Source organism: Myodes glareolus, chromosome 1 (assembly GCF_982192425.1).
Source record: "Myodes glareolus chromosome 1, mMyoGla1.1, whole genome shotgun sequence".
Lineage (NCBI taxonomy): Eukaryota > Metazoa > Chordata > Mammalia > Rodentia > Cricetidae > Myodes > Myodes glareolus.
This window is the reverse complement of record NC_142026.1, coordinates 101,601,951-101,625,222: the sequence shown is the minus strand read 5'-3', so window position 1 is coordinate 101,625,222 and position 23,272 is coordinate 101,601,951. Positions and strand designations below refer to the sequence as shown.

General features: G+C 37.0%; 1 protein-coding gene across 1 annotated transcript; it reads left to right on the top strand.

Annotated features, from left to right (window-relative positions):
- The first annotated feature begins 2,329 nt into the window (after positions 1 to 2,329).
- Positions 2,330 to 20,618, top strand: Serinc1 (serine incorporator 1). The gene is made up of 10 exons (XM_048425414.3): positions 2,330 to 2,488; positions 6,566 to 6,727; positions 8,477 to 8,646; positions 9,551 to 9,630; positions 9,853 to 9,990; positions 10,549 to 10,718; positions 10,814 to 10,904; positions 16,983 to 17,127; positions 17,229 to 17,459; positions 19,135 to 20,618. Exons 1-10 carry the CDS (start codon positions 2,450 to 2,452, stop codon positions 19,268 to 19,270), a joined length of 1,362 nt encoding a protein of 453 aa, XP_048281371.1. The 5' UTR covers positions 2,330 to 2,449; the 3' UTR covers positions 19,271 to 20,618.
- The last annotated feature ends 2,654 nt before the right edge of the window (positions 20,619 to 23,272 follow it).

Sequence of the window (23,272 nt, the reverse complement as noted above, 5' to 3'; positions counted from 1 at the left end):
ACTGGACACTCTGAATGTGGCTGGCAATGAAGGCTGACTGAGAAGCCAAGGACAATGGAACTGGGTATTGAGTCTACTGCATGGACTGACTTTGTGGGAGTCTGGTTTGTTTGGATGCTCACCTTTATGGACCTGGATGGAGGGGGAGGACCTTGACTTCCCACGGGGCAGGGAACCCTGACTGCTCTTAGGACTAAAGAGGGAAGAGGAGGTGGAGAGGAGAAGGGAAAAGGGAGGTGGGGAGGAGGTGGTGGAAATTTTTAATAAATAAAAAAAATCTAATCTCACTCAATAAAGAACTATATACAGAGAGAAATATAAGTATATTTTATGGAGAAAAGCTTTACCATGAAGAAGCCTGTATGGTTACTTATGACATACTTTTAAAACCTTGACAAAGCCTTATGATTAGAGTGGCTATGTAATTTATCATCCAGATTTTATGAGAACCTTAAAATATTTATGGAAAAATAAAGAACTAAGAGCAGGAAAAACAAATGTCTAGGAAGAGAACTTCCATTTTATAGGTTATCTGATTTTATAGGTTATCCCTCCCACAGACAGAGACAAGAAAATATAAAGAACCCTGGAAAGAATCACTTGAGAAATTGACACAACCCTTTGTGTGAATGTTTCCTACCCTAGGCTGGCTGATAGGGAAGAAAGTAAGAAACATAGTCTGCATTGATTGTCTATGGATTCCTATACGTGATGCTAGAATTTGCAATTGTAAAAGCACATATCCTATTTAACCCTCACAATTCTATATGATTAATTATCGTAGCTATATAGCACTAATGAAGATGCTAAAATTTTAAGAAATCAAGGATCTAACTAATGTTGTCTTAGTTTCCTTCCCTCCTTCCTTGTTCCCTTTCTCCCTCCCTTCCTTCCTTTCTTACACTCTTCCACCCTCCTTCCTCTCCCTCACTCCCTCCTTTCCTCACTTCCCTAGCTGTTGTTGTTGCTGCTGTAGCAGCGATAAGATACTCTGACTAAAAAGCTCAGGGAGGAAGGGCTTATTTTTAGCTCACAGCTGCAGGATATAGCCTGTCATGGTTCTGTTCACAATACGACCCTTATCAATTAGAATAATCGGGATGATCTCCCATAGGCTTGACCAGAGATGATTCTAGATTCTGTGAGGTTGACAATTCATACTTACCACAATAATCAGTTTCTTTAAAACTTATACTAAAACCAGAGTTTAAAACTAGGGTAAAGGAGCGTATAGAGATGACATTATCAATCACACAGGTACAAATAATAATTTTTCCCCGATAGTTATTTGTCTTGAATTTTGGGGTTCTATGTTTAGAAATCTTCTAACGTCAATGTTTTCCACTGGTATGGAACTATATAGTATCTGCAACTATAAATGGAATCACTCTACATTTTGTAGATAACTTTTTTATTTCCAAGCTTGAATTTCCAAGTACTAGCAGGCTCATTTCAAAGACTTCAAAGTTTGAGATGCTCAAAACACACTGATTTTCTTTTATTTACAATTCCATCCCTTCTGGCGGGGGTAAGGTGGGGATGGGGGGGTGGGGGTCTGTGTTAGTTAACAGTTACAGTCCTACCAGATTGCTAAGGGTTACTCCACCCCTTCTTATGAATTTTTTTGTCAATCTTATAGACATTTTCCTTTCTTTTTTAAAAAATATTTATATTAATGGTTATTTCAAAGTGAAGTTCTTTCTGTGTCTCAAACTCTTTTCATAGGATATTTTCAAGGGTCAATTACAAAAAATTAGAATCAACACTCTCCAAGGACACATTTCAATCATGTATAGTTAATCAAAATGAGAATGCTCATCTTAAATTTGGACAGCTGTCAGTAAAATCACTGCACTATAATAAGAATCTTAATTAAAATGTTTTCCAAGTCCAAACCATGTAAAATCTTACTAGGAAAAAAAGTCAAAACGTGCATCGACAGTAAACAGAAGAACTAAGCGTCATACTTGGGGGGCGGGGAACGGATATGTACATACATGAACTGCGTATGTAAACAGAAATGCAAAGGGGAACACAAAACTAGCTGAAAAGGGACTTAAGTGAAAATGAGCCGGTTAAATCCCAAGGGGAACCGATCTCTGAGAACAGTTCTGAGCTCTGCTAACGTCCAGTTCAAGTAGAAAGTAAGCAAGGGTCTTCCCTAAGTCTACTAAACTAAGCAGGCCGGCTCGGCAAGGCCATAAACCTATTTGCACGAGAGCAACCAGTTTGCACTGATGGAGAGACAGACCGACCAGCTAGCCTGGCTCCGGCGCACCACGGACGCGTCGCCGCCGTCACTCCGCCCTCGTCTGCGAGGAAGTGACGCAAGGCCGAGGGGCGGGTGCTTCTGCGCCGGAAGTGCCTGCCAGACAGTAAATAAGCACGGAAAAGCAGAAGGCACTGTCTCCATCTTGTCGACAAACGCTGGGCCAGCGACGCGGAGACGATGGGGAGCGTGCTGGGGCTGTGCTCCGTGGCGAGCTGGGTAAGGCGGCCTGGTGCGGGTCGGTGCGGACCGGCTTTTCCGCCGTTCTCCGGTCTGAGCGGGGCCCGAGCCTAGTGAGGGCGAGGCCGGGCGGATAGGGGAGCCGCCCGAGCAGATAGCGCCCTATGGGAGTTCCCTCTGGTGTCAGCCTCGGCCGTCGTTATTCCAGCTCCTTCCTTCGGTTGGGCGCCGCGTCCCTTTCAGTCACTTCGTGCCGGGCGACCTCGCACTGCGGCACTGTCATTCCCGGAGGCCTCTTTGTTCTAACGCGCAGCCTCCAGGGAATCGGGCCCGTTCTTTGGCACAGCTTGACAGCAGTGCCGATGTAGTAATGGCGTTTTGGAAATAAAATAGTCTAAACTCTCTCAGTGCCTTCTTCAGCTTTAGTGGCTGGACAGTTCATACTTCCAAATTGGTTTTTCTAGAAAAGCTGTTTGGTTCTTTGGTACTAAATATTCTTTGTCGTCAGCCATGGGCTTGCAATCTGAAACTCGATGCTTTAAAAGGAAGGGTATGTTGCGTTTTCGTTAGACAATAAAAGCGTCTTTAGTGTAGTGGCAAGATTTCGTAACCCAGATAGCACAGACAACCCCATTCCCCAATAGTCAAAACATTAGCAATGCAGGTTATAATAAAGAGCTTCATTGCTTTGGGCGGGGCATTTGGATTAAAATCTTACTCTTCAATCTGTGATTTCTTAGTTTAACCCATAACAATTTTCTGGCTAACCAAATGATTCCATTACATGTACATTAACCAACGTATTGGCTAATTTATATGTTTAGTCTCTTAAAACATGCTTTGGTATAACTTGAGTTATAAATGCTTAATTTTTTATCAAGTACTTTGTGGAACTTTTTGTTCCAGCAAGCTATTCTGTTGTATTTCTATTTGCCGTTGGCTCTGGAAATTTGACTGCAGAAGTTAAGAGAGTCTAATGAAATCTGTTGAACCTTTTATGCAGAAGGCAAAATTTAGTGCAATAAAAATTGATAAGGGCCTGGAAAGATGCTTCAGGTAGCTAGTGCTTGATGCCTCCGCTAAATAATAGAATTTGGTTCTCAGCACCCACACTTGGCAATTCACTACTGCCTGTAACTCCAGCTCCAGGGAATCTGGTTCCCTCTTCTGCTCTGGCCTTGTCTTCCCTGGGAACATGCTACCATGCAGACACGCATGCATGCACATAAGAATTAGGGATTAGTTATTAAAAAAAACCTTTCCTTTTTTGATTTGTTTTTTAATTTACTAGAATTGGTTTGGTTGTGATAATGACATAAAATAGTTCTATTGAGGTCATAGAGATAGAGGGATATGAAGTCCCCATTTTATTATTTTCCAATTCAGTTTTGAGTACCTATTTTTGGTATCAAGGTCAGTGTTTTATTGACTTTTTTATGTTTTAAGGAATTTTTTTGTATGTATGTATTTTAAGTCAAAATGGCTCTGGAGATTAACATGGGAGAAGTTTCGTTATGACTTTTACCACTTAGACTGCCAGTTTTGTTCACTAAAAGAATGCCCTTGGTAAAACTGACACTGCCTTGCCATCATCATTTGATTAGCACCCTGAAAAGCAACAATATGCAGGGTTAAAGCTGACAGAAGCTAGGGTGCCAAGTTGTTCATCGCGATCCTGCTTCCTGGTGACTGATCTGAGGATTCATGGTGTGTCATTTGGACGGTCCCCTTCATTCTGTGTTCTTTTCTCTATTTTAATTATTTCAGTGCACATTTGCCCTATGACATACGAATCCATCTTTTTCACATTCCCAAATTAATATGCTCATTTACTTGAAAGCTTTGATAAAGTAAATGTTTATTCAAACATTTCTACATTGAAATCATTATGTCAAGTAATCCATAATTGAAAGACTTGCTTCTCGAACATGTTTTTGCAGACTTAGTCAAATTTAATAACTTCTCCCACCTTGTTCATAAAAGAATTATAGAACACTGTTACTGACCAAAAAGAAGTATGAAAGAAAAATTACATGTAAGGATCTCTGGACCTTTAACCACTCCTAAATCTACATATACCACCAGCCACTAATTAATATACCTTTCTCTAACCTGAGGTCAGCTTTTGTGTTTGAATAGAATTTTTTTTAAAATAGCTAGACCTGTAAATAATTACAATCAGTTCTCTACTCAAAATAGTTAATGTGGTTAAATAATTAAGAAAGAAGTAGGAATTACCAGATACTGACTTTGTGCCAACCTCTGCTCCATTTTTATTTTGTATGCAATGACCTTTTGGGGAGGGGTTATTCATGGTTGCTATGGGACACAGAACAGTTTGGTGGGACTTGTCAGCTTTGACTTTATGAGGAAATGATCTAGTTTTGTTGTTTCCAGCAGAAAGCTCATCTAAGGCTGTTGGTGCACCTAGAGAAAACTCGTAGCTTCCTGTCTGCATAGAATACCTAGATTTGGGGAGCCACATGTGGTGAAGTGCCACATTCTACATATAAAGCGTGATTTTATGTAGTTAATATGTTGTCAGCTCTACTTGGTGTTCATTTATCTACCAAGAGCCTTGCTTTATTCTCTTCAGTTTTGTCTTTCACTCTGAGTTTTACATCTTTTGTGCCTATCTCCTATGTTGGCCAAGATCCTCAGTGGAAATGTAAAGCCCCTTGATTGCCTTGTTTTAGATGGTAGGGGAAAATGCATTCGATTTAAATGTAGATGAGAAGGATAGGTATTTTGTAAATTCCTTTTTCAAGCCAAGGATACTTTATTCCAATTCTGCTGGCTGAGAGTACTGTATTTCATCCAGTAGCTTCTCTTCACGTATTGAGATGGCCAAGTTGAGCTTTTTCCTTAGTTTGTGAATACTATGAATTAAATTTGTTGTTTTTAAAAGTTCAGGCATTTTTTTCCCCCAGACTAAAACTTATCTTGGTCACAATATTCTATTCCTTTTATATTTCTGCTTGATGTGCTAAAATTTAGTTAAGAATTTTCATGTTCAGGTTGATATTAATCTGTTGTTTTCTTATAGTATCTTTGGATTTAGTACTAGTAGTTCTTGTTCATGTTTTAAGTAAGAATATATATTCAATATCTCTGATAGTTTGCATCTTTTAGATTTGATTTCTTTGCTGGTTTTGCTCCTAAAAATGCCCCTCTTTTGCCTTAACTTTTGAAGACTATTTTCATTGACTACAAAATTAAAGTTGTTTTTTTTTTCTCTCTCTCCCTCTCTCTTGTAGTACTGACATTTGTCTGGAAGTATTTCTTACCATCAATTTTTTTTTTTTGGTCTTTGTTCCTCTATATAATATGCCCTTATTTATTTATATTATTTTTGGTGCTTTTAAGATTTTTCTGGTTATTACTGCTTTTAAGCAATGTTATAGTGTTACTTAGTATAATTTTTATCATTTATTTTACTGAGATTTTATTCAATTTGGACATGTGAATGTGTAGTTTTTATTGAATTGATAGAAATTTGGTAATTATTTCTGCAGGATTCCTCCTTTTTCTTTTGTCCTTCAGGGACTCTGATTTCACTCACATTAAATGCTTAGAATTGTGTTATATGCACTGACCTTTTTAAACCTCTCTTTCTCTTTTTATGTTAGATCATATCTGAGCAAGTTCTCTCGCTCGCTCGCTCGCTCACACAGGTGTGCGCGTGCACACTCACTCACTCACTCACTGATTTACCATAGTGTTGTGGTGAGTGATATTCCTTCCCCCTGCACTGTTCCCTCCATCTTCTTGTGTTGAGAATGCCCAGAATTTTATCTGGGAGGCAGGGGCTGGAGGAGGGCTTAGTAGCTGTGCTGTTGATGAGCAGCCCATTTCTTAGTTAAATCTTGGTTATTGTTGATTATTTCTCTCGGTTTTGAATAATTTTATTAGGTATAGAGGACATTGACTGTTTATTGTTTGACCTTGCTCCATTTCTGCCTTTAGGTTTTAGAGCATATAGATAATGTTTATGAGTCAGATATGATTAGTCTTTTTAAAATTTATGTCACTGTTTATCTCTCCTTTCAACAAATAGAATGTACATTTTTATTGAACCATTTTAAACTCTGCTGATCTTTAATATTTTTTTCCCAGATACCATGTTTGTGTGGCAGTGCCCCATGCTTGCTGTGCCGATGCTGCCCTAGTGGAAACAACTCCACTGTAACTAGGTTGATCTATGCACTTTTCTTGCTTGTGGGAGTTTGTGTAGCTTGTGTTATGTTAATACCAGGAATGGAAGAACAACTGAACAAGGTCAGTCTTTTGTTTTACTGTTTATGAACTAAACTGTAGAATATACAAAAATAACTTTGGGATAATAAAAAGTAATATAAAAATACAGTAATATATAATCCTAGTTTTAGTAGATTATATTCTGTTAGGAAAGACAAACAGTATGAGATAGCTTGTTCAGTTCTATGATAGCAGCACAAAAAAGGTTTTTTGGTAATTTCTATGGTTGTTGGTTTCCCACCAAAACTAAATAGTAGATTCCATTACTGAAAACATCACATGCTATAGTCTTAGGAGTACATAAAGAAATCAGGTTGGAAGTGGTCTGGATGCCTCCTTCCTTCTGAGTAATTCTCATCTTACCAGAAGGTGTTATCTAGGCTCTTGGGGAAGAATTGTCTTCCTTCGTCCAGTGGCAAGCCTGTTAGAGATGACCAGTTACTTTGTGATTAAATTTGAGGTCCACTCCCTTGGAAGGAATTTATATCTGGTATTGTAAATTCTTTTACTGTAAACCCCATTGAAAGCCTGTGACTAGAGACTATTAGGCCTAGTGGGGGATGCCACTGTTACTGCTTTACTAAATGGACTACACATCAGATTTCCTTCCAAGTAGCTGTTCTTCAAGCCTATAGATGAGTGGTATTGTCAGCTTTGATCAGAGAAACTTGTTTTTACAGTGGACACCTGCAGACTGTTTGCAGTACTTGCAGAGGCTCATAAACTGGTTAGTGTTGAAAATAACGAAGGTTGAATGCTCAGCAATAAATAGGTTATCTGTGTCACTGCTTCCAAGACTCAATGAACATTGCTCAAGTAGATACAGAAAATGTAAGAGCCAGAGGAAAATGAAGAGTGATAGCAAATCCCAATTTTCAGGCATAACATTACAAACTCACAGGATCTGGTTGTGTGGACCCACTAACATCCAGTAATGGAGAAGGGAGGAGCTCACAAGATTCTGCCTCTTTGTGAAATTTATGTGCAGTTAGTAGTTGTTGGGAGAGTGAAAGGCATTTTTTTTCAGTGGTATAGCCAGTGTTAAAATGCTCATGGTCCTGTAGAGAACCCTTCAACGCTTCTGGAAACAACTCTAGTAAAACTCGTTGGGTCAAAGAAAAAACAAACAATATGGAAGAAGGAGGAGGACAAATAGGAAGATAGGGATCAGCAGGAGTGGGAGAGAGTTTGGTGGGTGATGGGGTGAATATGATCAATGTAATTATATGTATGTATGAAAATCTCATGTTGAAAACCATGTGTATAACTAATATATCAATAAAATCAGGAAAACGACTTTGGTGATGTCACTGTAATTGGAAAGCAGATTGTGTATGTGTGTTTTCTTTTTGTTCCTGAAAAGGGGACATTTTAAAAATATGTAAAAGTTAAGTGCAGTGCCTGAAAATGAGGAAGCAACATGACTAGGAAAGGTTTTGAGAAAATTATGCCTAAGATTAACTTTGTAAAGACAGAAGCCAAGTGCTTAGATCTGGAGGCTTGATAAAATAGAATCAGTGAGGGAACAGGCCTCAGATATAGACTATGCTGACCTCAAAGTCTTAGAGCTCTGTCTTCTAGTGCCTCCCTCAGTACTGGAATTAAATGCTTGTGCCACCATGTCTGGCCCTAACTCCCCCTCCCTGAATGAAAATGCAGCAGGGTTATTTTGATTATATATATTTTTATGGCTTGTAAAGTAGATTACAGTTTACATGGAAGTTTTAGTTCATGAAAAGTATTGACCATAAACCCATTTTGTTGCCCTAGATTCCTGGGTTCTGTGAGAATGAGAAGGGTGTTGTTCCTTGTAATATTCTGGTTGGCTACAAGGCTGTGTATCGCTTGTGCTTTGGCTTAGCCATGTTCTACCTTCTCCTCTCTTTACTAATGATCAAAGTGAAAAGCAGCAGTGATCCTAGAGCCGCAGTCCACAATGGGTAAGCCTTAAATTATGTGAGAGAAAAGTCTGTAGAGCCTGTTTCCTGGTAATTTTGAATTTATCCAAAGAAATTTCAAAGCAGAATCATCTGACCATAAAAAACTTTTAAGAACGTCAGTTGATTTTACTAGAGAAAGTCTTGCTTTGGATATTAAATAATGGTGGTGAGTCATTTATCAGCATCAATTCTGATGATGTATTTTAATATCAAAGGAGGATGTATACATTTGACTAAAGGAAGACGTATTGTTGCCTCTTAGCTTTTAGTGAACCGGTCCTATTACATAGAACACTCAACTCCTACATCTACAAGGCAGCCAAATAGAAAGAAATTTTATTCCTGAACAGGCATTGATTTTCTAGATGATTGTTTTGCACAACCTAGGGGGGGAAAATGCTAATTTAATCAGTCTCTTTTAATCTTGAGTATTTCATCTGGTATTTTATTTGAATGTTTTATTGCTTCTTTTTCAACATGCTATGCCAAACATGGAATAAAAATGTAATATTACATAATAAAAATGTTCTATAACAGGCTTTTACCATTTTAGTTAAATGTCTTAACAGGCTGTCTTAAATTACTGTTTTGGATGTAGGCATTTGTCATAATGTATTAAAGCTATTAATTCATTAAATTAAATTGTACTTTATATACTGACATATTACCCAGTTCAGTCCTCTGGAATGAAACCAGTATTCTCAAATGAGTTGTTGGCATAGCTTTCTTAAGACTGTCTTTACAATAGCCTATGTAATGGTCGGGGTTTTTTTTTTGTTGTTATTGTTGTTTTTTAGTATATGCTTTAGACTATTTACTATTATGTAAAATGTAACTGTTCTTTAAGATTTATTGTTTATTTTTTGGGTGCTTATTATTAAAATTACATTTCTTTCTGTCTTAGATTTTGGTTCTTTAAATTTGCTACAGCAGTCGCAATTATTGTTGGAGCTTTCTTCATTCCAGAAGGCACTTTTACAACCGGTGAGGATTTAAAAAAAAATTCTGTGATATTTTTGTTTGCTTGTTGTAAACGAAGCCATAGTAACTGCTACCTGGAGTTGTTTATTCTTTTAGTGTTTGGTTTTCTGTTTTTCCCAAGTTGCAAAATCAATTTCCATAAATTTTGTGTCAAGATTATTAAGAAATGTAATAAAAACTAAAGCAGTCATTCCTTTGCTTAAAATATGCTATTTTTCCTTTCAGTGTGGTTTTATGTAGGCATGGCAGGTGCCTTTTGTTTTATCCTCATACAACTAGTCTTGCTTATTGATTTTGCCCATTCTTGGAATGAATCATGGGTTGAAAAAATGGAAGAAGGGAACTCAAGGTGTTGGTATGCAGGTAAGCTTTTATTTCATGGAGTATCCTCAGTATAGTGAACATTGACGAGAACAGATGGTTTGCAGAGAAATCTTTTAGGATTTTTGTGTTTTAATTTCCTATGAAGAGGTTTTCAGTTTAAGTTTATGAGTGACTGTATCAGCAACTTGTAGAGAATTACTAACTAGCACTATCACTTTATCTTTTACTAGTAAGGAGACTGGAAGACCCTTGAATAGACAGCATGATATTCTGAGTCTATTGATTAAAGATTTTTGCAGACAGATTTCCCAGTACATTAAAAGTAAAATTTGAAAGGGAATTCTACTAGAAATAATATAGAATTGTGTTAACTCATCAACAGCAATAAACAGAAACAAACAAAACCTTTGGAACACTTTATAAAAGTATAAAAGATGCCTAATACCTAAGGGGATTTCTGTATAGTATAACTGTATTAACAAGCTTGAGTTAATTGGTTAGTTACATAAAATAAAAAAATTTATTTTAAAAAAAGTACCATGCTGAATATATAATATTTTTATTAAAAATGTAATAATTCAATGTTTTCTTTCACAGCCCTGTTATCAGCTACAGCTCTGAATTATTTGCTGTCTTTAGTTGCCATCATCTTATTCTTTGTCTACTACACTCACCCAGCCAGTTGTTCAGAAAATAAGGCATTCATCAGCGTCAACATGCTCCTCTGCGTTGGTGCTTCTGTAATGTCTATACTGCCCAAGATCCAGGTATGCACTCATTTTTATGAAGCCTTTAATACTCTAAATTTTCATAAAACAGAATGTCAGATACTTATTTACATTACTTCATATTTTCTTTGTAGGAATCACAACCAAGATCTGGCTTGTTACAATCTTCAGTAATTACAGTCTACACAATGTATTTGACATGGTCTGCTATGACCAATGAACCAGGTATATTTTACTTATAATGAGTCTTGCAGAATTGACTTTTTATTCCAAACTGTTCATTTTAAGGGGGAAAAGTTCCTTAAATTAGGCTGGTAGAGGAGCAGAACATGTAAGCAGTACTACTTCATCTTTAAGATATGGCTGTTTTTATTTTTACTTTGTTTTCTCCTTTACTAACAAAATGATACGGTTATAAGAAATCATGAAAGCATATATACTTAACTTTTATAGTATCTAAGATAGTTGTATATAAGAAGAAATAAAGTATTTTCAATTTTTTTTTTTAATGTTTTGTTTGAGACAAAGTTTCACTTTGTAGCTCAGGCTGACCATGCCCTCTCAGCAGCCTTCATGCCTCAACCTCCAAAATGCTGGGTATGGCCCACGCCTGGCTTTAAGTGCTTTTTCAGTTATAAATTTAATTATAACCTATTCACGGGTTTTTTTTTTTGGTAACTATTTTGCAAATAGATAACTGGCTTTGTAATGAATCTGTATACTCGAGTCACAGTAAGTCCCATAGGAAATAAACTTCTGTATGTCTTGAAGGAACAGAGAAATTACATTTTTAGAATTTTTTAGGATTTTTTTCCCTATAAAATCATATTTGGATAAAATATTTTCTATGACTCTCATCACTGTTTACAAACTCATTAAATACCTTTTCAGTTGTTACAGAGACAGGGATCTTAGTGTATAGAGAATCCTCTTCCCCCACCCCAAAATAAGTAGTTTTTAAAAATATCACTAATGATTTGTTTGAGATGTTAGCTTTATGTAGTTTTCTTTAATAAAGTGGAGATTGAAGATTTGGATTTTTTGGAATCAAAACTGAATGTGTATTGCACACTTAAATGTATGCTTATCCTTTTAAAATGGCAAAGAAATTCTTAGGAAAGGCAGCATGTTGTAGGTTAAAAGATCTGCATTGTTTTTCTTTTTTTTTTTACAAGATGAATTTTCTTTCCTTGAGTTTTATGAGGGTAATAGATTATAAATGTGGGCTCAAGTGCTAATACTTGATTGGTTGAAAGCACAGTTTTCCTAAGGAGTTGTATTTCATCACAGCATCCTTCCTCTAGCTTACAAGAGTAAATGCAGTGAAGTTCATTGAAAAAAAACTCTTTGTTCACTGTCTGTGGGAAGAGTAAGAGTTGCACTTTGAGTGGTACTAACAGTAATTTCTGATTTAGCCTTTGTTCTACTGCATAAATAACAAGCCCGACCATCAAACCTGTGGTACCCAATTACCAAGATTAACTCTTGCAACCTACCAAGGTGTCCAGTGTATCATGTTAAGGTCACTGTAGGATTCTATTTTTTTTTCATTTCTTTTCTCATACGATGTATCCTGATCATAGTTTCCCCTAACTCTACTCTTCCCAGCCCCTCCCCATCTCTCTTCCCTTCTGGGTGTCCTCTGTGTCTCTCATTAGAAAAGAACAAGGTTCTAAGAGATAACCAAGCATAATAAAATAAAAGATGAAGCAAAAACTATCATATAAAGTTGGACACAGCAACCCAAGAGGAGGAGAAGAATCCCAACAGCAGGCACAAGAGTTAGATACCCACTCATCATGGTCAGAAGTCCCATAAAAATACTAAGCCAGTAGTTATAATACATATGCAGAGGACCTGGTAGAGACCCTCTGTAGGCCCTCTGCTTGCTCCTTTAGTCTCTGTGAGCTCTGTGTGCCTTGATTAATTCAGAGGTCCTTGTTCTCCTGCTGTCCTCCATCTTCTCTTTCCACATCTGATTCTACAGATTCCCTGAGCTCTGAGGGGAAGGATTTCATGAAGATCTTCCATTCAGACTTTCCACATGCCTGGAGGGAGAGATTCCTTTTTTTTAGACCAGTATGTGTGGTTTTACTTAAAACACATGGACTACCTAACCTGTGGTTCTAGGTTACTCAAGCAGTGTCGCGTTGTCAGATGAGTTCTGTCTCATGGGGTAGGCCTTAGGTCAAATCAGATTGGTTGGCTAACTCCCATGGGTTGTGTGCCACTATTGCCCTAGCATATTTTGTTGGCAGGACAGCAGGTCAGGTCAGTTGTTTGGTGGCTGGGTACCCTGCAGAGTACCTTTCTGCACCAAAGAGACTAGAACATAAGGGTCTCTGTTCCATGAGTTGTGTGGGTGTTGTCCTCATCAATGGGGCCCTGGTAACAGTCTACAGAGAGCAACTCCTTTGTCTTAGCAAGAGCCAGGGTTGTTTGGGGATTTCCTTGGGAAACACTTGGCCAACTCAATTGAATGTAACCCAGTCCCACCACTGGAAACCTCCCCTGGCAACAAGAGATGGACAGTTGAGACTTCATATCCCCTTTCCTGGGAGTCCTCATTAGGATCACCTTCATATATGCCAGGATGTTTACACTGTATTAGGTTTCCACACCACCCCTTGACACACCCTCCCAATTCTAGCTATCTCTCCCTCCACACACCCCATCTTCCCTCTACCTGATTCCACTTCTCTTCCATCCCTACTGGTACCCAGTTTGCCCTAAAATCTATTGTTTCCTCCTCCCAAAGAGACCATGCTCCACCACCACCACCCTCGCCCTGCTCTTTACCTAACCTCTCTGGGTCTATGGATTGTAGCTTGGTTATCATTTACTTAATGGCTTATGTCCACTTATATGTGAGTAAATACCATATTTATCTTTCTGGGTCTGAGTTACTGCACTCAGGCTTAATTTTTTCTAGTTCTATTTACCTGCAAATTTCATGTTGCTGTTTTTTAAATAGCTGAGTAATACTCCATTGTGTATTTTCTTTCTCCATTCTTCTGCTGAGTGACATCTAGGTTGTTTTCTAGTTTCTGGATATTATGAATAAAGCTGCAGTGAACATGATTGATCAGATATCCTTGTTAGGATGGAGAGTCCTTTGGGTATATGCCCAGGAGTAGTATAGTTGAATCTTAAGGTAGATCAGTTCCCAACTTTCTGAGAAACCACCATACTGATTTCCATAGTGGCTGTACAAGTTTGCACTCCCACCAGCAATGAAGGAGTGTTCTTGCTCCACATCTTCACCAGCACGAGCTGTCAATTGTGTTACTGATTTTAGCCATCTGACAGGTATAAGATGGATTTGTATTTCTCAAAATTGGTCAAGGATGTTGAACATTTCTTTAAGTGTTTCTCAAACATTGAGATTCCTCTACTGGGAATTCTGTTTAGTTCTGTACTCCATTTTTCATTGTATCATTTGGTTTTGTGCTTTCTAGTTTAAGTTCTTTGTATATTTTGGTTTAGTCCACAAATGGATGTGAAGTTGGTAAAAATCTTTCCTCATTTTGTAGCCTGCCACTTTGTCCACTTGACAAGTTTTATATTGAGGTCTTTGATCCAGTTGGACCTGAGTTTTGTGAAGGATGACAAGTATGGGTTTATTTGCATTCTTTGCCATGAAGGCATCTAGCTTGATCAGCACCATTTGTTGGAAATGTTGTGTTTTTTCCAGTGTAGCTTTTGTTGTTGTTGTTTTTAAATCAAAACCCAGCAGTTTATTATTGTTCAGCGTTATTTTAGCTATCCTGTTTTTTTTCTTTTTTTTTTTTTTGGTTTTTGTTTTTCCTTATTAGGCTACCGATTGTTCTGTCAATGTCTGTAAAGAATTGTGTTGGAATTTTGATGGGGATTACACTAAATCTGTAGACGGCTTTCGGTAAGATGGGCATTGTTACTATGAGAGATCTTTCCATCTTCTGATATCTTCTTCAGTTTCTTTCCTCAAATACTTGGATTTCTTATCACATAAGCCTTTCCTTGCTTGGTTAAAGTTACCTCAAGATATTTTACATTTGAGGCTATTGTGAATGGTGCTATTTCCCTGATTTCCTTCCCAGTCTGTCAGTTGCCTATAGGAGGGGTTCTGATTTTTATTTATTTAATTTTTGTAAATTAATCTTGTATCCAGCTACTTTGCTCTAAGTGTTTATCAGTTGTAGGAGTTCCCTGGTAGAATTTCTAGGGTCATTTATGTACAATATCATATCACCTGCAAATAATACTTTAGATTTCTTCCTTTCCAAATTGTATCTCTTTGGTGTCCTTCAGTTGTCTAATTGCTTTAACTAGAACTTCAAGTACTATCTTGACTAGATATAGAATGAGTGGGCAGCCTTGTCTTGTATCTGATTTTAGTGGAATTGTTTTGAGTTTCTCCTCATTTAATTTGTGTTGCCTGTTTTTTGGTGTAAATTGCCATTATTATGTTTAGTTATGTCCCTTATATCCCTAATCTCTTTATTTATGGTGTTGAATTTTTTTACAAATGCCTTTCCTGCATTTAATGAGATGATCATGTGATTCTTTTCAGTTTGTTTATACAGTGGATTATTCTTACAGATTTTCATGTATTGAGTCATTCTGCATCGCTGGGATGAGTCTACTTTGGATGATCTTTTTGATGTGTTCATGGATTCAGTTTCCAAGTATTTTATTGAATATTTTTGTATCTTTGTTCATAAGGGAAAATAGTCTGTAATTCTAAAAGTGCTATGTTAAGTCTATGTGGTTTAGATACCAGGTTAACCCTGGCCTCATAAAATGAACTGGGCAGTGTTCCTTATGTTTCTATTTTCTGGAATAATTTGAGGCGTACTGACGTTAACTCTACTTCGGAAGTTTAGTACAGTTCTGTGCTAAAAAACATATGGCCCTGGGATTTTTGGGTTTTAATTTTGGTTTTTAGAATTTTAATGACTGCTTTTTATTTCCCTAGGGGTTTAAGGTTTCTTTGTTTTGTTTATTTGAACTTGGATTTAATTTTGGTAAATGGAGAAAATTAACCATTTCTTTTAGAATATCCAATTTGGTGGAGTATAGGCTTTTAGCATGTTTATAGTTAAATTAATTTTATTTCATATAAAATGTGTATGTATTACTATAATTCTCTGGATTTCATCAGTGTCTCGTTATGTCCCCCTTTTCATTTCTGTTTTTGTTAATTTGGATATTCTTTCTCTCTTGTCTATTAGCTAGTTTGGAATAAGGCTTTGTCTATCTTGATTTTCTAAAAGAATCAACTTTTTGTTTCATTGATTCTTTGTATTCTCTTTGCTTTTTTTCATTTCAGCCTCAATTTGATTATTTCTTGCTGTCTACTCTTAGGTGTGCTGTTAAATTGCTATGCTAGTATGAGATCACTTCAATTTTTTATATAGGAACCCAGTACTGTGAGCTTTTCTCTTAGCACCCTTTCACCGTGTCCTATAAGGTTGGGTATGCTGAGTATTATTCTCATTTAATCGTAGTCTTTAACTTATTTCTGTCTTGACCCATTTTTATGGGTCAGTAGTAAACTGTTCAGTTTCCTTGAGTTTCTGAGTTTTCTGTTGTGAATAGGATGCAGGGAGTTACTACAGTTTTTTTCTATCTGTTGAAATTTGCTTTGTGTCCAAGTATGTGATCAGTATTGGACAAAGTTTCATGAGGTAGAGAGATGGTAGAATCTTTCGTGTTCTTTAGAAAAAAAAAAAAGGTTCATTTGGTTTTTAATGTTTGTTAGTTTTCTGTTTAGTTTTCGTCTGGATGACGTGTCAGTGAGAGTGGGGTATGGAAGTCTCCCACTGTTAATGCTTGAGGGTCAGTATGTGATTTCGGCTGCAGTAGTGTTTCTTTTACAAACTTGGGTATCCTTGTGTTTGATGCATAGCTGTTCAGATTTGAAATGTCATCTTGGTGAATTTTTCCTTTGAATTATGTAGTGTCCTCCCTGTTAGCTTTGGTTTATTTTGTTAGATAATAAAATTGCTATACTAGTTTGCATTGTATTTCTAAATGTACTACCTTTAGGTAGGTTGTCTAAATTCTGTCCATTTGTTGATCAAGATATCTTGGCTCTCATAAGGTTAGAAATAAAGTGATTTAAGTTTTCTAAACAGTTCTCTAAAATAAAGTTAGGCAAAAAAAAAAAACCTTTAAGTCTTACTATTAATACATACAAATTATGCTTAAGTATGTAATTAGCTTGTGCCTTTTTTAATCAACCCTTTTTTCTCCATGGGTTAAATGTCCTAATTTTTTATCTTGCTCTAACATTTAATTTGACCTTCATGTACTTTATAGAAACAAATTGCAACCCAAGTCTACTAAGCATCATTGGCTTCAATACCACAAACCCTATCCCAAAGGACGGGCAGTCTGTTCAGTGGTGGCATCCCCAAGGAATTATAGGACTGGTTCTCTTCTTACTGTGTGTGTTTTATTCAAGGTAAGAAAGTCTATAAACCATACTTTCAGCTGGTGTATTTGTGTAGATTAAGAAATTATCTGTTTTTAAAAGTTGTTTCTTTTCCTGACTTTTTCATGCAGTATCCGTACCTCCAACAATAGTCAGGTTAATAAGCTGACTCTAACAAGTGATGAGTCAACACTAATAGAAGACGGGAATGCCAGAAGTGATGGATCCTTAGAAGATGGCGATGATGTTCACCGGGCTGTAGATAACGAAAGGGATGGCGTTACTTACAGTTACTCCTTCTTTCACTTCATGCTTTTCCTGGCTTCACTTTATATCATGATGACCCTTACCAACTGGTACAGGTACTTAGATTTCATGTTAACTTCAAGTAATTTTGGTGGATTTTTCATGACTCTGTTGTAAAATATGTTACAGTAAGTACTTGAGTATGCATGTATGTGTCAATGTTTATGTGTAAGTAGGTGCATATGTACTTGGTGTGTGAAGGCCAGAGATGGAACTCACGTGTATTCCTCAGGTACTGTAGAACAGTGTATGGAACACCAAATAGACTAGGCTAGCTAGCCAGAAAACTCTAGTGATTATCTATTTCCACCCTTACCCTGCTGGAATGATAAGTGAGTGCCTCTGTATCTGGCTTATTAAAAATGTGAGCCCTGGGAGTCAGAACCCAGTCTTTATGTTTGCAGGGCAAACCATTTCTCAAGCGCCAAAGTACTTTTTAATCCTCTGATGTATTTCGATATTAGTTAAAATTAATCAGTTAAAATTAATTCTGAGAGAATGAGAAATGCAAATTTTACTTCCTTAACAATTAAACAAATGTAGTTGTTCAAATTTTGAAGACAGTTAAACAGGAAACTATATATAACCATGTTTTAACAGAAATGCATGTTAATAGTTGATTTAACATACCGTTTAGTTTTAATTTTTAATTCTGTAAATTTATTGCTAACATACTATAGTAATAGTATACAGTTTTAAAAACAATGGTTCTTTTAAAACTAAATCATTAAACTGGGCTGGTGAGATAGATGACTTTAATTAAGAGCACTGGCTCCTTTTCCAGAGGTCCCAGATTCAATTTTCAGCACTCATATGGTACTCAAAATTTTTGTAACACCAGCTCCAAGAGATCTGATAGTCTTTATAGACATGGCACTGTATGCAGAGAGTCAGAGGCAAAACAATCATACACATATAATAAAGTATTAGAGACATGCAAATCATTATGTGATTTATTTTTAGTATTCTCTTAACTATGTTTATTATCCCTTCAAAATTAATTCATACTTTCATAAATAATAAAAGTAATGAATTATAGTTTGTTTCTTACTTTGTCTAAAATGATTACCAAAAGATTCTTCACAAGCCTGATATTGGCCTGTATGGTTGGACAAGTTTGTTTTCAATAATTTTTAACACATGTCTTTAACCAGCAAAGGGTGGAGAAAAATATTCTAACCTGATGTTTTTGAGGGTGGTGCTTACTCATTTTTATTATGAAAGTGTATTTTATCAAGTTCTTAAACTACATCTTATTTAGTTAAGATGTATCTCTCAGTAATCAGTAACTTTTACTATCAGATAATAGTAAATGCTAAAAAAAATTAAAGAGATGTATATTTCTGTTTGTATGCAAAAATCAGCTAACTTAAGGATATATTTCCTTCCCTATCTGTCAGATTTGAGAAGTGGCATTAGTTGAGAAGAGAAGCCCATAAACCTTCCAGTTTTGTATATAATAATCACATGTTATTTACTCAGGTCTCATCTGCTCCTATTTAATATCATGTAGAATTACATATGATGCCTCAGAACCATGTGAAAAATCTGCTTCAGAGTTCTGTGCTGTGCTCAAAGAAAGTCTTCCTGATGCATCAGTACGGAAGGCATGGCAGCAAGATGAGCTGCTCCATACAAAGGAAGCCTGAGTGAAGGGACTTAGTAGCTTGATGGCTTAGTAAGACAATCCACTCACCAAAGTAGTCACTTCTGCATTTCCTCAAATTTTAGGTATGAGCCTTCTCGTGAGATGAAGAGTCAGTGGACAGCAGTCTGGGTGAAAATTTCGTCCAGCTGGATTGGCATCGTGTTGTATGTTTGGACACTGGTGGCACCACTTGTTCTTACAAATCGTGATTTTGACTGAATGGGACTTCTGGCATGAAAGCCCATCATGGTCATTTGTTTATTTGACATTAACAGTATTCCCAGTTTTTGTAAAGTTGTATGTGTTGTTGTATAACTGTTTTTCTCTTGCATGAATTAGATTTACTCTGCCATTTTATCCACGTTCTTGCTTAGTATATGGATGATACAGATTGCAAAGGGAGAATTTTGAATAAGGTGGTAAACTAAGGAAAGATAGACACTGATAGGCATATCATCTGCTCTGTACATATGAAATTAAAAGTAAAAAAAGAATTCTTGACAGTTGTTTTCAAAATTGTGTTAGAGCTTATGCTGTTTTAGAAACATAACAATGGCTGCCTTTTGAAATACTTGGTGTGTTGCCTTACAGAAGACTGCAAAGCAAATACCTGTTCTGAAATTATGTAAATAAGTCAAAGCTAGTTGTCTGAAAAATGCAGATTACTTCAGGTTTGTCAGGATGCCCTCTTACTAGGTACAGAATGCTCACATTCAGTGGAAGGAGTTTAGGATACCGAGGGAGGCTACAGAACAGATAGAAGCCTTCACCGAAAGTCTCTGGTAGCAGGCTTTAAAGTGGATACTCTTAGATCATGAGATCTAAGATCATGACTTTCTCTTTAAGAAAGGGTGGCCTTTACAAACATACAATTACAGATTTCATAGAGTTGTTAGCAGTCCCGAAACATTTACACAAGGAAAATCATGTTTGAAAATTTTGAAACTAAACATTTGCAAATCAAAGCTGGGAAAGCTCTGACAGGACATGAAGCACCAGGCTCTGCGTTAGGTACTGAAGATCTAGTCCACCTCTAGAGAAGCTGAAGCACAGGCTGAGTCAGCCAAAAATAGCTGGTTAGTGGCAAAGCTGAGAAATTCTAAGTTTGCCAATACTAGCCAACATACTAAAAACTTTTGTATCTAAAATACGTAATTCGCTTCATAAATCATCAATGGTAGATAATTTGTGTGATGTGTATTGCTGCTGTTCAGCATGCTTTTTATCCAAACAGGAAGGCCAGGAGTATAATGAACTTGTAGAATAGACTACTTATGTTATATTACACTACACATTTAAACATGCTTAAAATGTTTGTATTTACTGCCATGTAATTGAGAAAATAGTCAACTTGAAAATCAGTATGCCATTTAATTTAGATAAAAATGCCTATTTATGTGTAAATTAGCACCAAGTAAATTAACATTTGCTTCTTTAAAAATATTTATTCTGCACATGGAATATAATTCCTGTTAATTTCCCAAACTTACTCTGTGTTAATACTGTGTGTGTTTCACAATTTTGAACGGCTGTGTTCTGCCTCTTAAATAAATGAATTCAGAGAAAATATGTGGTGGTAGTTCCTTAGCATTAAAACATTAGGTGGCTTGAACTCAAGATTTCTTTTTTCCTTTTTGGAAAGAACTTAGCTCTAGAGGAAATGCCCATTTTTGCCCTGATAAATGAATTATTTTGAAAGTAATTTTACCTCTTTTGTCTGTAAATGAATCCTGAAGTTGGGTCTCAAAAGTAAAAGTGGTGTTCTTACCCTTAAAGAACCTTCAGTAGGTGAGCCAGGTCAGTCTGGAGAATGGATCTTAGTTCTCAAAACTGAAAATGCACAACTCTTGTGTCCTCCACCAGCCATGTTTTTTAAAGTTGTGGTCAGTGTGTGAATATAATTGGTCTCAGGGTTTCTTTCTGTCACTGTGATAAGACCGTGACCATAGACAGCTTGGGGAAGAACCCATGCAGAGGCTAAGAGAGTGCTGCTTACTTGATGGCTTGCTCCCTATGATTTAGTCGACCTGCTTTTATACCATTCCAGGATGGCCTGGGCCCTCCTAACTCCTACAGCAATGACGGTTTAAGAAAATGACCACCAGGCTTGCCTAACTGGCCAGTATAGCTGGGCATTTTCTCAGTTGAGGTTTCCTATTCCCAAATGATTCTAGCGTCTTTGTAGTTGAAATAAACTCTAACTAGTCCATAATTGTACTGATAAAATACCTCTGTCTGTGAATTACATTAATTTTCTATCACTATAAAGGAATATATGTAAGAACATATATTCCTTTTGTCAAGGAATCATGCCAGTGAGAATCCAATTAAGGGCCAAGATTACATCTTCAAGGATATGCTCACAAGGCCCACCCTCTGTAGTTTCCATCACCACTCCTTAGTTAGTATTCTGGAAACGGTGCCATCAACATGGGAATTTTTGAGAACTCTGGTATATTTTGTTTCAAAATTCTTCAGTTTCTACAGTATTTAGGCAGGTAATTGTGTGTGGGGGAGAGAGAGACATGGTGTGGGAGAATGGTCTATATGCTGTCAATATATTTTAAATAAATGCTGATTAGCCAGTAGCCAAGCAGGAAGTATAGGCGGGTCAATGAGAACAGGAGAATTCTGGGAAGGAGGAAGCCCATTCCTCTGCAGTCCTTGCCTAGCCACAGAAGAAGTAAAATGTGACTGCCTCACTGAAAAAGGTACTGAGCCATGTGGCTAACATAGACAAAAATAATGGGCTAATATATAGTATAAGAGTTAATAAGAAGCCTGAGCTAATGGGCCAATCAGTTTATAGTTAATGTAGACCTCTATGATTTCTTTGGGACTTAACGACTGTGGGAACCGGGCAGAACAAGGACTGGGCAGGACAGAAACGTCAGACAACAGAGACAGACAGACTTGAGGCTAGAGAAGGGCACTGAATTCTTTGGATCCAGTTACAGTGGTTGTGGACTACTTGACTGTGGTGCTGGGAACTGAATTCTGATCTCTCTAGTCACTACAGCAGTTTGTAATAGCCCGAACTAGTGTGTGACTGACAAAACATGGAGTACAAGTAGTAAGGAAGTAAGTAATAACTCAAAATCTGGGTTAGTATAAAATAAGAACTCTGGAAATTGTTTTTTTTTTTAAGAAATACTACTTGTAGTTTGCCTTTGCAAACCAAACTCTAACTTATAGCAACGTTATTAATAGGTGTTGAGAGCATTTATAGCTATATACTCATTATGTCTAAGGTAACTTTCAATAAAAACAATATAATCAGTCTTATGCTTTGGAACCCACCACTGGTGTACCTACCATACTCCCTAATTTTTCTTTGTGGCCCAATTTTCCCCCTAAATATTTATGTAAGATGTCATGGCTAGACCAAAGACTATTTGCTGGAGACAGCCAAAGTCAAAAGAAACAGTTTCCCTATTTAAGTTTCTTTTCAGATTAAAACAATGCATCCTATAGTAAGAAGCTCTTAAGCAGGAAGGAAAACTTAGAATTTCTTCAGGAAGTTCCTGAAACCAAAATCAAAAGGCCCTTTCCTGCCACAATTAGCAATTTGAAAAGCAGAAAAAAGCTAAGCTGCCAAGATCCAGACAGCCCCAGCTGCCAAGATCCAGACAGCCCCAGCTGCCTGGAAGAAGCAAAAACCAGCTGATCTGACAAAGGGGTTCAGAGCAACTAAATCACTTGGAAAGGATACTGTCCAACCTGTACCTCCTTCCTTTTACATAATGTATTTGCTGTGCTGTTCAGTAGTGTACAACATTTATAGAGGAGGAAAGATCTGAATTCCTCTAAACAGATCAGGCCTAATCTTTTGTAGGTGGCACCTAGGGTCAATTTCATTTCTTGTTTGCCTGTTACTTTTTAACATTTGTCTAATCTGATATTTTGCTTTCAGAAAAATTAAAAACATGGCCTGATTGCTGTGGGACAATGCTCTTGTGCCCTGTAAAGGTCTGTCACTTGTACTGGTTTAATAAAATGCTGATTGACCAGTAGCCAGGCAGAAGGTATAGGTAGGGCAACCAGAAAAGGAGAATTCTGGGAAAGGGAAAGGCTCAGTCTGCAGTCATCACCCAGACACAGAGGACACAAGATGAGAATGCCTCATTGATGAAAGGACCCTGCAGGACAGAAACCTCTGTCAACACCTGATGACTAGCCGAATTCAGATATATAATTATGAAGGTTAAAAGAATTAACATT

Bases quoted from the DNA above. Each gene is read 5' to 3' on its own strand.
- Serinc1 (XM_048425414.3), top strand. From the start codon at position 2,450: ATGGGGAGCGTGCTGGGGCTGTGCTCCGTGGCGAGCTGG. The intron at 6,728-8,476 runs GTCAGTCTTTTG...TTGTTGCCCTAG, and splicing joins TGGAAGAACAACTGAACAAG to ATTCCTGGGTTCTGTGAGAA. The intron at 17,128-17,228 runs GTAAGAAAGTCT...TTTTTCATGCAG, and splicing joins CTGTGTGTGTTTTATTCAAG to TATCCGTACCTCCAACAATA.